The 14,966-nt window shown below is 38.1% G+C and overlaps 1 protein-coding gene across 1 annotated transcript; it reads left to right on the top strand.

Annotated features, from left to right (window-relative positions):
• The first annotated feature begins 1,641 nt into the window (after positions 1 to 1,641).
• On the top strand, positions 1,642 to 13,242 carry LOC143292723 (uncharacterized). Its single transcript, XM_076603243.1, has 7 exons — positions 1,642 to 1,820; positions 4,418 to 4,516; positions 5,986 to 6,084; positions 6,961 to 7,059; positions 8,510 to 8,608; positions 10,580 to 10,681; positions 11,231 to 13,242. Exons 1-7 carry the CDS (start codon positions 1,710 to 1,712, stop codon positions 11,636 to 11,638), a joined length of 1,017 nt encoding a protein of 338 aa, XP_076459358.1. The 5' UTR covers positions 1,642 to 1,709; the 3' UTR covers positions 11,639 to 13,242.
• Positions 13,243 to 14,966: the final 1,724 nt, after the last annotated feature.

Here is a 14,966-nt window from a genome sequence, read left to right as displayed (position 1 = left end):
GTATGTGTGTTTGTTGTTGTTGTTTTTTTGCGGTTTTTTTTGTTGTTGTTTTTTAATAGAAATGTAATACACGCATGCACGTATACCGTTTTAAAAAACTTTATAGTTTTTAAGTAGTTCTGTCCTTAGGCTGATAAAGCCTAAAAGCCACGACACATCCGGATATGAGTTTGTCACAATATTATTGAGTTATATATCTTATGAACTTTGAAATTGTGGGTTCAGTTCTGTCTCATTTATATTTTGCTTAGCATGTGACCACATCTCCATTCAGTTTGAAATGACCAATTCTGCCTTTGCCTTTCTCTGGGCGAGTTCATTATTTCAGTCACAGCCTTTGTCACATTAAGAAGGTATGTACTTTTGTAAATTCTTGGGTTGTAAAGCTTATTCAGTTATTTTGAATAATCATTCCGTTATTCGGCTTATTAACTGTAAGTATCTGATATGTTTTTGTTTTATTTTGTTTGTGTGTGTGTGTTTTTGTTTTGTTTTGCTTTTTTGTTTTGGTTTGTTGTTGTTGTTGTTTGTTGTTGTTGTTGTTTTTTGTTTGTTTTGTTTTGGTTTTTTGTATTATTTGTTTTTGTTTTCTATTGATTTATTCGTTTACACTAAAAACAAAAAAAAAGGATTTGAAGCTGAAATCAAACCGCCGGTAAACAGTTTCAACTTGACTACAACTACATTTTGGTTTTTCTGAAAGTAACCAAACTTGAGTTATGGTAATCATCAGTAAATAATTTCATGCCATTACGCTGATATAACTCATTGATGTTTTGAATTTTGTTTTAATGATATTCCTTCAAGACGAACATGTATTAATTGCCGTACACTTTATCAGTGACTGAATGGTTTTGAGTTAATCTGTCAATTCAACAATGTATTAGTTTAATTGGATATGGCACCAGATTACGGAATGTGTAAAAGATACTAATTCATAATCAGTTGTCTGATTTCAAGGTTATTTGTTCAGTTTCACTCCTTGACTTCCTCATGACACAGCACTTACGTCGATAGCGATGTCTCTGATGACATCATCAAAAGAAGAGAAATATCTCGGGCGGGGGGGGGGGCCGGGGGAGGGGGGCACACACTTCACACACACACATACACACACACACTATGTAACAACGATATGAAATTGCTGCAATGTATACAATCCTGATTGAATGGCAGCAGCGATACTTCAGTTTCTCGGCTTCAGTTCAGTTGTTGAAATATGCGGCGGGTGGTTGATGTCGCTGTTACAGCAGTCGGAAGTCTCTCATCACCGTCAGAAACTGACTTGACTTCGCCTTCTTGTCTCTGGTTCCGCAGCAATTGAAATTTCGTGCCATTTATCAGCTGTCCGTTCTTTTTTTAAATTATCGTTCAGTTCTTTAACTTTCATGGAGTCAAACGCACTTACCCGATTTCAGTTTCAGCGAATGGAGTCGCCACGTTTACTTCTTTGTTTGTTTTTGTTTTTCTCAAGGCCTAACTGAGCGCGTTGGGTTACGCTGCTGGTCAGGCATCTGTTTAGCAGATCTGGTTTAGCATATATGGATTTGTCCGAACGCGGTACGTGACACCTCCTTCAGCTCACGATACTGATATGGAACGTCCCAGTATTAAAGGGGCTGAACTCTTCACTGACTACCGGTTTCCTGACGTACAAGGTGTTGACGAGTAACGCCAAAAAAGAGACAAACACCAAGAGCAATAATACAATGTCAGACAGGCAGTTACTTTCTAAATTAAGATGCGCCATCAATCTGGGTGATCTAACAACTATTCGGAGACTGCTGAAAGGTGGAGTCGATGTGAATGTCAAATTTTGGGTACGATTTTCAAGTCGAAATTGTATGTTTGTGTGTGTGTGTGTGTGTGTGTGATTTACCACACACACAAAAAAAATAATAATAAAAATTTTAAAAAATAAAATAAAATATATATATCATCGTCGTCGTCAGTTTTGATAATGCTTTGATGATGTTTTAATATGATAAATTCAGGGACATATTAAAGATATTTTAATGGCAATATTCGTGAAAGACCTGGATAGTCTCCAGGTGTGGGCGAGGTGTGCTACGCTCTGTCCAGCAAAGGAAAATCACCATACTTTTTCAGACTAAATGGAGTCATACTACAACAAGTTCAACAAAACCCATATCTGAGAGTACAGATCTCAAACGACCAGAAATGGACTGGCCACATAACAAACATCTGCAAAAGAGCCAACTGCTCACTCAGCTTTAATAATAATAATAATGATAATAATGGATACTTATATAGCACACTATCCAGAAATCTGCTCTAGGTGCTTTACAAAAACACTTTTGTTAACATAAAACATCATATCTATGTTACATACACACACCAAAATGTGACTACACACACGCACATGTGCGCGCACACACACACACACATACATACATTTTAACATACATGTGTATCTAACAGCTACCCTAACACATACGCAAACATAGGCAGGCACAAACTTACATAAACACACGCACACGCACACACAATACACATTCATATACATGCATGTAGTTATGTACACATGCATATGTATACACACATAGTCGAGCACAGCCAAAGCAAAGGAAGCGGACCTGCCACGATTGAACTTATTGCTGAGGGAAAAGGTGAGTTTTGAGACGAGATTTAAAAGATACGAGGGAATCAGAATGACGGAGGGTATCAGGGAGCTTGTTCCACGTCTTTGGCGATTGAAGTAATCTGAGGAATTGCCCCCCAGAAAGCCGCTGAATGACTTGACTTGACTATTAGATGGTTGAGGCCCTGTCAAGGGTGGTTGAGGCCCTGTCAAGGGCCTGTTCATCGTCCGAGATCTATTAAACTTATGTGCATGCGACGTGCGGGCAATGGCAAGTACAATGGTGATTAACACTGGCAGGCAGGAACATACACTGAAGGTAGCTCAGTCTAGTAGCTGTCCAGGCGACTTTTAAAAGAGTCAGCAGATGGTGCCATCACCACAGAGTCTGGCACACCATTCCAGGTGTTAACAACTCTTTCAGAGAAGTACTTTGCTCTGATGTTAAGATGGCACTGGTGTTTCTCTAATTTCAAAGCATTGCCTCTGAGATCACATGTGGAATGGCATATATTTCACTTGTCCGTTCAACGCTGGAATATAGAGGAGCACTCTGGGACCTCCACCTCAAAAAGGACATTGAAAGGCTTGAGAGAGTCAGGCCGCCAGATTCACTACCAGTGACTACAGATCAAGGGATCCAGGCAATGCTTAGGATTGTTGACAATCAAATACTGGCCCTACCACCAGGAAAGTTATTGACACCCGCAAGCAAGACCAGCAGAAGATCCAAGCCTACATCTTTTTAAGACCATGATATAGACAATTTTGTAGAAAGAAGAACTTTCAACAACAGCAAGAGCTATGTCATTCCATTCTGCAGGACAGACCAGCTAAAGAACTCATTCTTTGTGAAAACAATAGCGGAATGGAATCAGCTGGAGGAAGTTGTGAACGCAGGGACGACCGCAGCATTCAAGGCAGCCGTCAAAAGACCCGTGCCAGCTACTGTTTCCCATCATTAACAGTAGCAGTAGTGGTAGCTTTTTTTTGCTTTTTTTTTGTTTTTTGCATGCACTCTCCCAAGTTCCGTTGCGACGATGGTCATATTGGCCCCTGCAACATACAGATCCTGATCCTGATCCTGAACAGAGGAATATCCATCATTTACACAGAGGATTATGGATTCCAAGTTAATTTTTCCATAGGAAGCTAGCCACAACATTAGTAATTGCGCACTCTTTGTAAAGGTTTTTGTTGTTGTTGTTGTTGTTTGTTTTGTTTTGTTTTTAAAGAATAAAAAGAAGTACTAATTAATCAGGCAAAAGGCTGATAAAGCCTAAATGCCGTGACACATGATATGATATGATAGTAGAGGGGAAGAAATATGGATATTGCCCAAATATTAAAATTCAAACAAGAAACTGCCTCTTTATCATTGTAAATAATTGAAAAAATAGTATAAAAGAAGCAATCAGTCTCACACACACACACACACACACACACACACACACACACACACACACACATGAATAAAAAAAAAAAAAAAAATTTAACACACAAGATAAAAGGCACAAGATTCACACCTGTGAATAAGTTTTAATCCTTTTGATGTGTTTTTGCACCACAGGAAGGTATCATATGGTAATTTCAAGAAAATTATGTTTCATGTTCTTTGTAAGCATAGAAAAGGCAGCATTCTTCAATTCTGCACTCTTAGTCTTATCCATCTAATAAGCATCTAGTTGGAGATGGATATTGTTCCTTCAGTAAGAGAACTTTACAAGTGGAAATGTTATTAAAACTCTTGTATGTTTTTGCCAGTGCTCACTGTGCCCATGTGTGTGTTTGTGTGTGTGTGTGTGTTTTCAATAGTATGGGAGCACCTTGCTTCACGATGCTGTATCCATGCTTAATGTGGATTTGGTGGAGGTGCTACTACGTGCAGGAGCTGATGTCAACAGCCCCAATAAGGTTTGTCAGTTCTGCATGGCCTGTATAGCTATGTTTGCAGGATAGTTTAAACCCTGTATTTATTCATGTGATAATTTAATGCAAAGAGGAAGATAGCTTTGCGCTTCTTACTATCTTAGTGTCTCCAGTCTTTGAAGGGAAGGAATGAAGGAATGCCAATGGTCAGCCATCATCTAATCCATTTTTAGAAATTAAATATATGTGATTTTTCAAACTGTGTGTGTGGATAAATGAGCCTATTGAACTTACCTTGCTTTATTCACTTTTAGTGTTACTACAGCTGGGGAAAAAGAGAAGTTGATGAAACGAGCAAATACCCCTGATTTTTCTATTGAAGAAGTTACTTTGCTGCTGTAAAAAAAAAATTGCAGCAGATTAAAATACATTGTACTGGATTCATCCACAAATGAAACCACACACAAAGAAAAATAAGTTGGGGCATAAATATTATGGAAATATCCAACATGCAGCATACCTTGCCTACCTTATTGTAGTCATCAAAAGTGTTAATGTTATGACACAATAAACTGAATTTTATGACAATGGCTTTTTTTTTCTTCAGTCAACACAGTAAAACGCCTACCATTTTGTTATTCAGATTGACACTGCTAGGAGTAGGGAATATGTTGTTGTTCTCCAGAGAGCAGGTGGGATTAGGCTAATAACTTGGTGATAACTCTTTTATCATAGTTATGGGCCCTGAATCAGTGATTGGGATCTGACCAGTTGTGTGTTTCAATGAAATGAAGTACTTACGGTGGCTTTCGTGTTGCTTTCTTTTCATTTCATTCATTAATCCACCACATCTGTATGTCTTTACGTCAGTATCAGGCAAATGTCTGATAATTTTTTTTCCTTTTAAAAATTTCTTCTCAATATCCTTGTAAAAAAACACCACTTAATATGTATAAATCATAAAAATGTATGTTTTTAGATGCGCAGGTATATAAATGCATACATTTTCAAATGCAGGCAAACAAACATATATGGATGCACAATTAGGAATGCATGATTTGTAGTTACGATAGGTGAAAAGTTGTTCTCATGCCAAATCGTGCGTGGTGAATTTTTTTGTGACATGTATTGTTGTGTGATGAAATCTTTTGTAACACACACACACACACACACATACACACACACACACAACAAAAAAAGAAGAAGAAAAAAAGAAAGAAAAAATCTAAATATAAGTTTTTCTGTATATCACATACACCTTCAAGGTATGTTGGTCAGCTGTTTGCCATAGGTCATGGTTGAGATATGTTTGTCTTCATTATGACTACCTTTGTAAAGCAAAGACATACACACAGTCCAGGAGAAGTGTGCCACTTCTTAGTGATTCTCTGTGCATTGTCTGTGCAACTTGTGTTATGTGCTTGCCAATGCTGAAAGGATGTTTTCATGCCTGTGGATGTGTTGAATTGATGGCTGTTGATGTCACACTTACTGAAACGGTGTCTGTGTTTCAGGGTGGCCGTATACCCCTGCATTTGGCATGTCGTGCGGGGGCATTAAAGATTGTGCAAATGCTGATAGCTGCAGGATCGAATGTTAACAGACGCACTGTGGTAATACCTGTTTTTTACATTTTGAACCATTGCATAGAGATGAAAAAGCCTTTGAAACAGTACTGTTTTGTTTGGACAAGAAACACACACATTTACACAGAAAAACCGTGAAAATACAACAAAAGAAATATTCTAATTTTTGTTTGTGGACCTTTTTCAAGGATGAATGATGTAATGTGAAAAATGACGCATGAAGTAAGGCATGTACAGTGCTGAATGACCAATACTGTTTTCTATGCAAAATAATATTTTTGAACAAAAAGGTAATTGTAAAAATTGGTATGCTTTATTTACACTTTCAGATAGTTCTTTTCTTTTAACTGTTGCAACTGATTTTTTTGGTTTTTTTGTTTGTTTTTTGTTGTTTTTTTTGTCTGTTATAAAATTTCTTGGTAAAGAGTGCTTTGATTGTTTAAAAATTGAAGGTGGGGTAGAGAAGGGTCAGGTTTTTTCGGGTTTTCGTTGTTGTTGTTTTTTTCTTAAGCTGTGTATATTGTGAGTATATAAGTGTATAATGTTGTTGTTGTTGTCAGTTTTTTTGTTTTGTTTTTATTTTCATTTACATGTCTGATATTTTATGGTGGCTAGAAGGGAAATAGTTTCAGTACTCAAAAAGTGAATGATATTGAAGGTGTTTAACAGCTGGTTAAAGGGAAAGTTGATATTGAAGGCGTTTAACAACTGGTTAAAGGGAAAGTTATTTCAGAGATCATCAGTACTAAAGCCTCACACCACTCACACCCCAAAGTACCGTCTTAGACTAAAGCCCCAGTGGAAATGGGTCGCTATTCTTTATCACTTGCATGTCATTCATCACAAAGGCAATTTATTTTGATGGGGTTTTTTGATGTGGTTTTTTGTTGTTGTTTTTTCCAGGATGGAAGAACTTGTCTGCATGTGACAATATGGAGAGACTACGAGAAAGTAGTGGAGGAGCTGTTGAAGGCAGGTGCCGATCCCAACATACCAGACTCGGTCAGTGGCACGTGATGAAACAGGATTTGACAGCAGGCCACACGAGGCCTGGCAGTGGTGAAGTCGTTGTGTCTTCAAAGCTGGCCCATGCGCAGGGCTTTGGGTCTTCACATTATTGTTTTTGTTCTGCTTGAAACTAAAAATAATCAATGAAATAAAAAGCAGAACATGTCAGGCGTTTGGATTTTGTGTGTGAAACTAGTGTAGCAAAAAAGTCAGCATTTTAATTGTGTTTGGATTTTCTTTGAAACTAATGAGTAAAATAATTCAAAATTAGAAACAAAAAACAAACAAACCCATAACTGTTTTGTATAGTAGCACACTTCACTTTGTTTGGAAATGGACAATGCAGACATGAAGTAACAGAAGCTGTGGACATAAAACATGTATCTTCCATATGAATGTATGATGTGTACTTTTACATGTATATGTTTGGGGAAGGGAGGGAAAGGTCCTAACTCTTGGTGGAATGTAATGGGTATACATTTCATTGGCAGGGAAGTACTAGGGAAGTAAGTTTCCAGGTTTTTATCTTTCATTAGACGTTTTTGAAAACCCTTATTGTCTCATGTCAGAAATTGCAAAGCTAATTAGTTGATGCATATTGTTCATTCCTTGTTACATGATGTGTTGCTTTATAATCCAATGTTTGTATGATTCATATGCAAGTTAAACTTAAAGAAAGAGTGTGCAAAAAAATGCAGACTTTGAGAGTGAAAAATTGCAAGTGGTTTGAATGAACTGCCAGGTTCACACATGTTTTCAAACACTGGCCAATTGTCAGAAAAATATTTCTGATGATTTGAACATGCAACAGGATGAATGTAATAGACTTCTAAATTTCAGGGTCCATATGTAGGTTTACAAGTTAAATAATCAATGACTTGTCCAAAACTTTTTAATGCCATTTGCAGAAATTTCCTTGACTGCAAATTAAGTATTTTCCTCATAAAATGTATTTATTCTGTTAACTAAATGGCCTGTTGGGAAGATAAAATTTCCAAACAATAATTTGCTTTGCATGTCCATGGTGGAACAGTCAGAGAGTCACAACAATGGAGTGACACACCTTATGTCTCGGTTTGACACCACAAATGCACACAAGTGGTATCGTTCCTAGCGTATCTTGGATGAAACAGTACAGGTGCACATGTACTGACACTATACAGTGGTGATGGTCCACGGTATTAAGAAGAATTCTAATAATTTTCTTCATTCTTCAGTCAGTACAAGCATTTGTGAATTTTTAGTGTTTTATTTTGAATTCCATGACTTTCCCATGACTTCAGCCATAATTCCATGACTTTCCACGTTTTCAAATTTTCTAGACTTTCCAGGACCTGTATGGTACCTGCTTCTTTTTCTTTTGTATAAAAGACCTTTCAGAAGGTGGGGTTTTGGTTTTTAGCTATTTTTTTATGTTGTTCACATGAATTTTGTGCCTCTGCAGGAAGGATGCACACCATTACAGTTTGCAACGCAGTACAAATGCTTCTCCACGATGCAAGTGCTGGTAGAAGCAGGAGCCAGGGTCAACTACACAGTGAAGGTAATCACTCACGTGGGAGGTTCAGTATCTCTTTTCAAAGCATGCTCAATGCTTGGAGTCGGCCAAGCATGACTGATAGAGGAGCAAGGGAAATTTACTCATGTCAAGCAGTAGTCATGTTGTGAGTTTGTGGTGTGTGGTGGCCTGGTGGAAACGTGTCCAGAGAGTCTTAGAGCATGGGATTGAATCTCACACTTGGCAGTATGTTCTCCCCCACCACTAGAAATTGAGTGGTGTCATTTGGATGAGATGATAAACTTGGGATGATGATTCTTCTTATTCTTCATTCATGCGGCTGCAACTCCCACGTTCACTTGTATATATACATGAGTGGGCTTTTACGTGTATGACCGTTTTTACCCTGTCATGTAGGCAGCCATACTCCATTTTCAGGGGTGTGTATGTTGGGTATATTCTTGTTTCCTGAATCTACTGAATGCGACATGGATTACAGGATCTTTAATGTGTGTTTTTGATCTTTTGCTTGCATATACACATGCAGGGGGTTCAGACACAAGCAGGACTGCACATATGTTGATATGGGAGATAGGTAAAATCTCCACCCTTTACCCACCAGGCATCGTTACCAAGATTCGAACCCGGGACCCTGAGTTTGAAAGTCCAGCACTTTAACCATTTGGCTGTTGCACCCGTCAGTTTGGATGATAAACTGAGGTACCAAATGTGTGGCAAACACAAGTAAAAGAACAATGGCAACAAAAGAGTTGTTCTGGCAAAGTTCTGCAGAAAATTACACTTTGATAGGAAAACAAGTACCCTTTCAGGCAAAAAAAAAAAAAAGAGAGACAAAAAATTACGGGTTATGCCGCACTGCAGCAAAATGCTCTTCCTGGAGAGTAGCCCAGTTTTCACACAGAGAAATCTGTTGTGACAAAAGAGTAATACAATACTCATGGTAAGATGGAATACAGGTCCAGACAGATTTTGTTTATGTTTCCCCAGTATTTAGGACCTTTTGTTTTCTTTTGATGCTGAATGATTGATGATGGGAATGATGCTGCTGCTGCGTCAAGGATTTTGTGTAGGTTTGGAGGCAACCTGAAAAATGCTGTACTGTTTTCATTCAATAAATATCCTGGCATCAGTCAGGCCCAAGAGATACAGATTCCCTGAAAGTGTTGGTCAGGAAATTTTGAGCAGCACTCCTGAAGATGCATTCATGAAGTGGATGACCCTTAAATGTGTGGTTTAGGTTTTCCCATTGGAGCCCATAGCACACTCAGTTCCAGGTAGGAGCCAGCCACAGAAGATGTCAAGTAGGTGAATTTTGATGAAGTTGGTTGTTTGTTATCACATTGGTGGTTTAGGTGAAGGCATGACTTGTTAACACATGCTTGGTGGTTTGGGTGAAGGCGTGGCTGTATAATGAGCTGTTGTCACATAATATGAGGAACCAAGGTGGTAGAAAAATAACAAAAATGAAAAGTTAACGGTACCTGAGCTCTGCTGTGTTGTACTGCTCAAAGCTTTTATTGCATGATATGGTTGAAACAGCTGAGTGGTTGGGTTTTGGATTTCCATCCTGTGTGCTTGAATTCCAGCATTGACATTCCCCAGGTTTTCTGGCCAACTCATGTATATAGAGACCTGCTTATGCCTCAACCCCCCACGAGTCTGTATGCATGCAGAAGATCCAAAACACATGAAAGATCCTGTTTTCTGTGTCAGTGTTCGGTAGGTTAAGGAAACATGACAGACACTCAGCATGTGCCCGCCCCTGGAAAGGGAGTATAGCTTTCAAAATGGCAGGCTTCAATTTGCCACACGTAGAAATATGAACACAGAGTCACTGCCCATAAAGACTAAAGAAATAAGATGCAAATTACGGAAGTGAAGTAAAGAATGTGCCTGGCACAAGTTTCATGTTGAACCAAGGACAGTTTACAAAGTGATTATCTTCCAATGACATGTCGGACCTGTGAAGAGATAATGTTTGTGGGTTTATTTCAGGGCAGAAGTCCTCTTCTTCAAGCATTGGAGCAGGGTAACATCAAAATTGTGCGTTTCCTCCTTTTACATGGGGCGGAGACCAATATCATGGGAATGGGAAAGGTAAGTCGTCCGTTGGTGTACCCCACCATTTTGTCAGTAATGTGTGTCTCATCACTTTTCTGGTTAATTCAGTATGAGGACAGAGTTGAGAACAAATGGAATAAATTGTGTGGTTACTGGTTATTTTTTAAGATATTTTTTTTTCTTTTCAATGTGTTCTCTGACTGTGGGTTATTTCATTTTATTTGAACTACTATTTAATTTCATTGACCGATTTTTCAGCTGACCTATCAATCAAAAAAAAAGTTAACTAATGTTTTAGTGATAATATGTAAGAAACACGAATAACTGTTACTTATCAAAGTTTATTGTATTACCATAGATGTAGATAGAATGTAGAGAATGCGAGTGAACTGAACAAAATGTGCACAGGTGGAAGTGGATAATCTTGTGCTTTGTCTGTGCGCCAGTTAGTCAAGGAAAGAATGTGAAACATGTTATAAAACATAAATGCAGGAGGGGAAAAAAAGGTTCCTTCCATGTTATAAAACATAAATGCAGGAGGGGAAAAAAAGGTTCCTTCTTCAGCAAAGAAATGTTTTGTTCCAGAACAAATCGGCAGTTTCCCTACTGATGGAGGGTCCAATCGTCATCCAGGAATTGCGAGAGCGGACTTTGGACATGCTGGTGCAAGCTGGCTACAAGCTTCACAAGGATCCCTGGGTTCCCTCCGACTCCTCTCCTTCCTCCTCAACTTCCCGTGCACCACCCTGTAGAAGAGACGAAAAGCAAGCCACAGAGTCCCCTGCGCAGCTCATGGAGAAGTTTCTGAAAACAAAAAGAGGAGTGATACCAAAGCTGGCCTGTCTGTGCCGTACCCGGATACGAAAAAGGCTCAGCTACTGCAACAGAGGCCGAAGTATTGTGGACAAGGTGTCACGGCTGCCACTGCCGTCGATAATTGTGGACTTTATCACCTTCAAAGGCGATCCATTGTTCACAGACGATGGGGGATGAGGAAAAAATTTAGATCTGTTGGGCAAATGTGATATGTGTTTGTACCATAAAGCTGTGCAGTGCTTATTGAAATGGACCGTCTCATAAAATGGCAGCTTTCTTGCATGATCAACCAGACAACAGTTTGCAAATGGAGCAGAATGTCTGATCTGTAATGTATACTGGTGTGTTGTTTTCAAGTTCTCATGAATAATTTTCAAAGTACAATATTTTCTTTTTCACTTGGTGTGTTATGTGTGGTAAGATGGTCCCAGATGAGTGGTCATTTTTGACTTTCGAACGACATGCTCTGATTGTGCGTGTGTGTGTGTGTGTACATAAATTGGGAATAAAATGTGAACACTGGTATTCAGCACATGAGTCAAAGTCTCTAATGCACGCACATACACATACACAAGATTCAAGATTTATTTGCTTTTTGCGGCATGGGGGGTTAACCCCTTGAACGCGTCTTCCATTAAAGCTACAGAGCTGTCAGAGCCCTCGATTAATGGAGGTATTTCATTAAACGTTTGTGCCAACTTTTAGGAGAGGGAGAACCACTGACTGATGTCAGTAGGCTCAGGAAATGATCATAAAAGTAATTTGCTTCCCTTTTTCAATTCACTGCGTCATACAGTTCTCATATTTTTTTTTTCTCCAGAGAAATGAAACTGGTCTTTTTCAAAATGGCGCTCTCATGACGGTTTTGGACTCGCAGTCATTTAAAAGATTTTTGTTAGTGCTGGATGTGTTCAAGGAAATTATGATCGATTCAGGTAGTGATGAAGACCAAGGAAGATAATTCTGATGATGAAGACACCGAGGCTTATTGCTCTTTTTTGTTTGTTTCTGTGTTGAATGTTTGTGAGTTTGCAAAAATATTCACAAAATATTATAAAGTGTAACAATTTCAATAAATACTCAACAAAACGAGCCTTTTCTTTCCATGCAAAAGTGTAACTAATTATGCTTCAGTCTGTATAATTTCATACATAAATTCCCACGGTCCCATGTGTGATGCCAGGGGATCTTTCAGTATAAATAGTACCCCCGCCTTCTGGAAATTCTGTGCTAGAAATTTCCTCTTTTCTATTGCTGTCTTTATTTCTGCCATTTTTCTTCCTTCACTGTTGTCTCCTTTTTCTGCCTTTCCAGTCCATTCCTCTTTCTTTTTTCGAGTAAGCCTCAACACTTTTTTCTCTTTCTCGCAATTTGTGATGTACTATATGTACTGTTTGCTCTGGTGATTAGGTAGTGAGATCGTATACACTGGGATGGGATGGGCACTAGCTGTCCATTCAGAATTATTTGCCTATATGGCCTTTTATTATGTTGTTGTTTTTTTAATTTTTATTTGGCATTGAAGTTTTTTTTTCTTTTCTTTTTTAATCTTATTTGCTCTAAGGAACTAAATGGTAAAGATATTGTGTCATGAACTGTGTTTAATTGATTCGTCTTGGTAATTTTTTTTTTTTATATTTTTTTTATTTACTTTTTGGCAGATGTGACAGTTTTGTCTGACGCGGTTGAGCATTTATATGGTTGGGCAGTCCTAATATGGCCCTGTGCGGTCAGCTGGACGATAAACAACAATAAACAATCCCACAAACAGAGAATCTACAGTGTAACTTTTAAATGTGCACGGTACTGACACTGCTTTTTTTTCTTCAGCATATGGAATTTATTTGACCTCAAAAGTGTTGTCAGTCCAGGGATTAAAAAGCGACTGAAAATTTATGTCCTTTTTTTTAAAAAAGGAAACAAAATGAAAAAAAAAAAAAGAAAGATTGTTTTCAACAACACACTCTTGTAAATTGTAAACATCAGTGCAAGGTATATACACTCATCATCTTAGAAGTGAAATTAGGTCTGGTGCAATAGCAACACAGGCATGTACCCAACAAGAAAACATTTCAAGAACAGATCTTAACCCCTATCAGCAGAGTGTCTCATGTTAGGGACTCCAAACAGCTGTTGCACTGATGTTACATCTGACACTTTTGTGCGATGAAACGACATCATTATGATCAACATCAGTCTCCAACAAATTTGGCATCCATCCACTGAACACAGCACGTCAAGATTGTCCAGGTCAGAGAAGAAGAAAATATATGCGGTCCAGCCATTCCGCATCAAACACTGAGACAAGATGAGGGGAGGAGTGGATTGGATTGACCAGAACGCAGGAAAGTGCAGAGCAGCTGTCCGCAAGGAGAAGTGGTGGTGGCTTCTCTTCATTCACTGTCAGATTCGGTCCTTTCATCAGGCATAGCACTTGTACAGACAGACTGAGATTTCCAACTGGCTAAAGTATTTTCTTTTATTTCTTCAAATAAGCAGAAGGCATATTTTCATATCAATTTGCATGTGTATGAAAACTCCAGCCTATTCAGTCAAAGCATTCAATATAATTATACAAGACACACATTTAATTGTCAATTACCCTAAACATGTTAAAGTGTTTTCACACGCAACAATAAATTTTCACACATTCACTTTGCCTGTAAATGCCTAACATGTAAAAGCTGACATAATCCATATTTTGAAGATAAACATCTGTTCTGCACAGCCATCAATATAATCATTCCACACAATAAATCCGCCATTCAATCATTCGGGAGTGGAATAAATGAAATGTCTAATGAAAAAAACAACAACAAAAAACTAACTTCTGAGGCACTTCCATTAAAATATGAACGCATTGTAAAAGAAAAAAAAAAAAAAAGTTTCTCTCATTCACTGTATACATTAAATGTTATTTACCTAGAATATAAAAATTGATAGAATTCATCAATATATTTTGAAGATAAACCTAACAAACTGTGTGTGTGTGTGAACTGCACAATCATGAATAAACAAATAATATGTTTTTATATACAGATTTAAAAACTGAAACAGTAATTACTATTAACTCGTACACACACGTTCTTGCAATCACTTACCTAGTACATTCTCAGGCACACTTGTAACACCCATACTTAGTGCATGCAGAGATTGAGATGGTTTATTCATGAGGCCATGACCCCTCAGAAGGGGGTGTACATGAACATAAAAACATTTTCAGATTATTATGTTACATATGAAGATCATCTTTTAATGCTTTATTAGAACATGCAGATGGGGTGAGAGAGAGAGAGAGATGTGGTTGTTTGACACTGACTGGCAAGTTCTCGTATGCCTGCTTGTCAGGCATCTACATAGCAGATGTGGTGTAGCATATAATATATGGATTTGTCCGAAGTGACTCCTCCTTGAGAAACTGAAAATAACTGGCTAGTTTCAAAACAAAAAAATTTAAACAATGAAATGATTTCTAACAATGACAAATATCTTAATTTGGCAACAC

The sequence above is a fragment of the Babylonia areolata genome, chromosome 18, assembly GCF_041734735.1.
Source record: "Babylonia areolata isolate BAREFJ2019XMU chromosome 18, ASM4173473v1, whole genome shotgun sequence".
NCBI classification, from domain to species: Eukaryota; Metazoa; Mollusca; class Gastropoda; order Neogastropoda; family Buccinidae; genus Babylonia; species Babylonia areolata.
The sequence above is the reverse complement of the archived record's forward strand: the minus strand, read 5'-3'. Positions and strand labels throughout refer to the sequence as shown.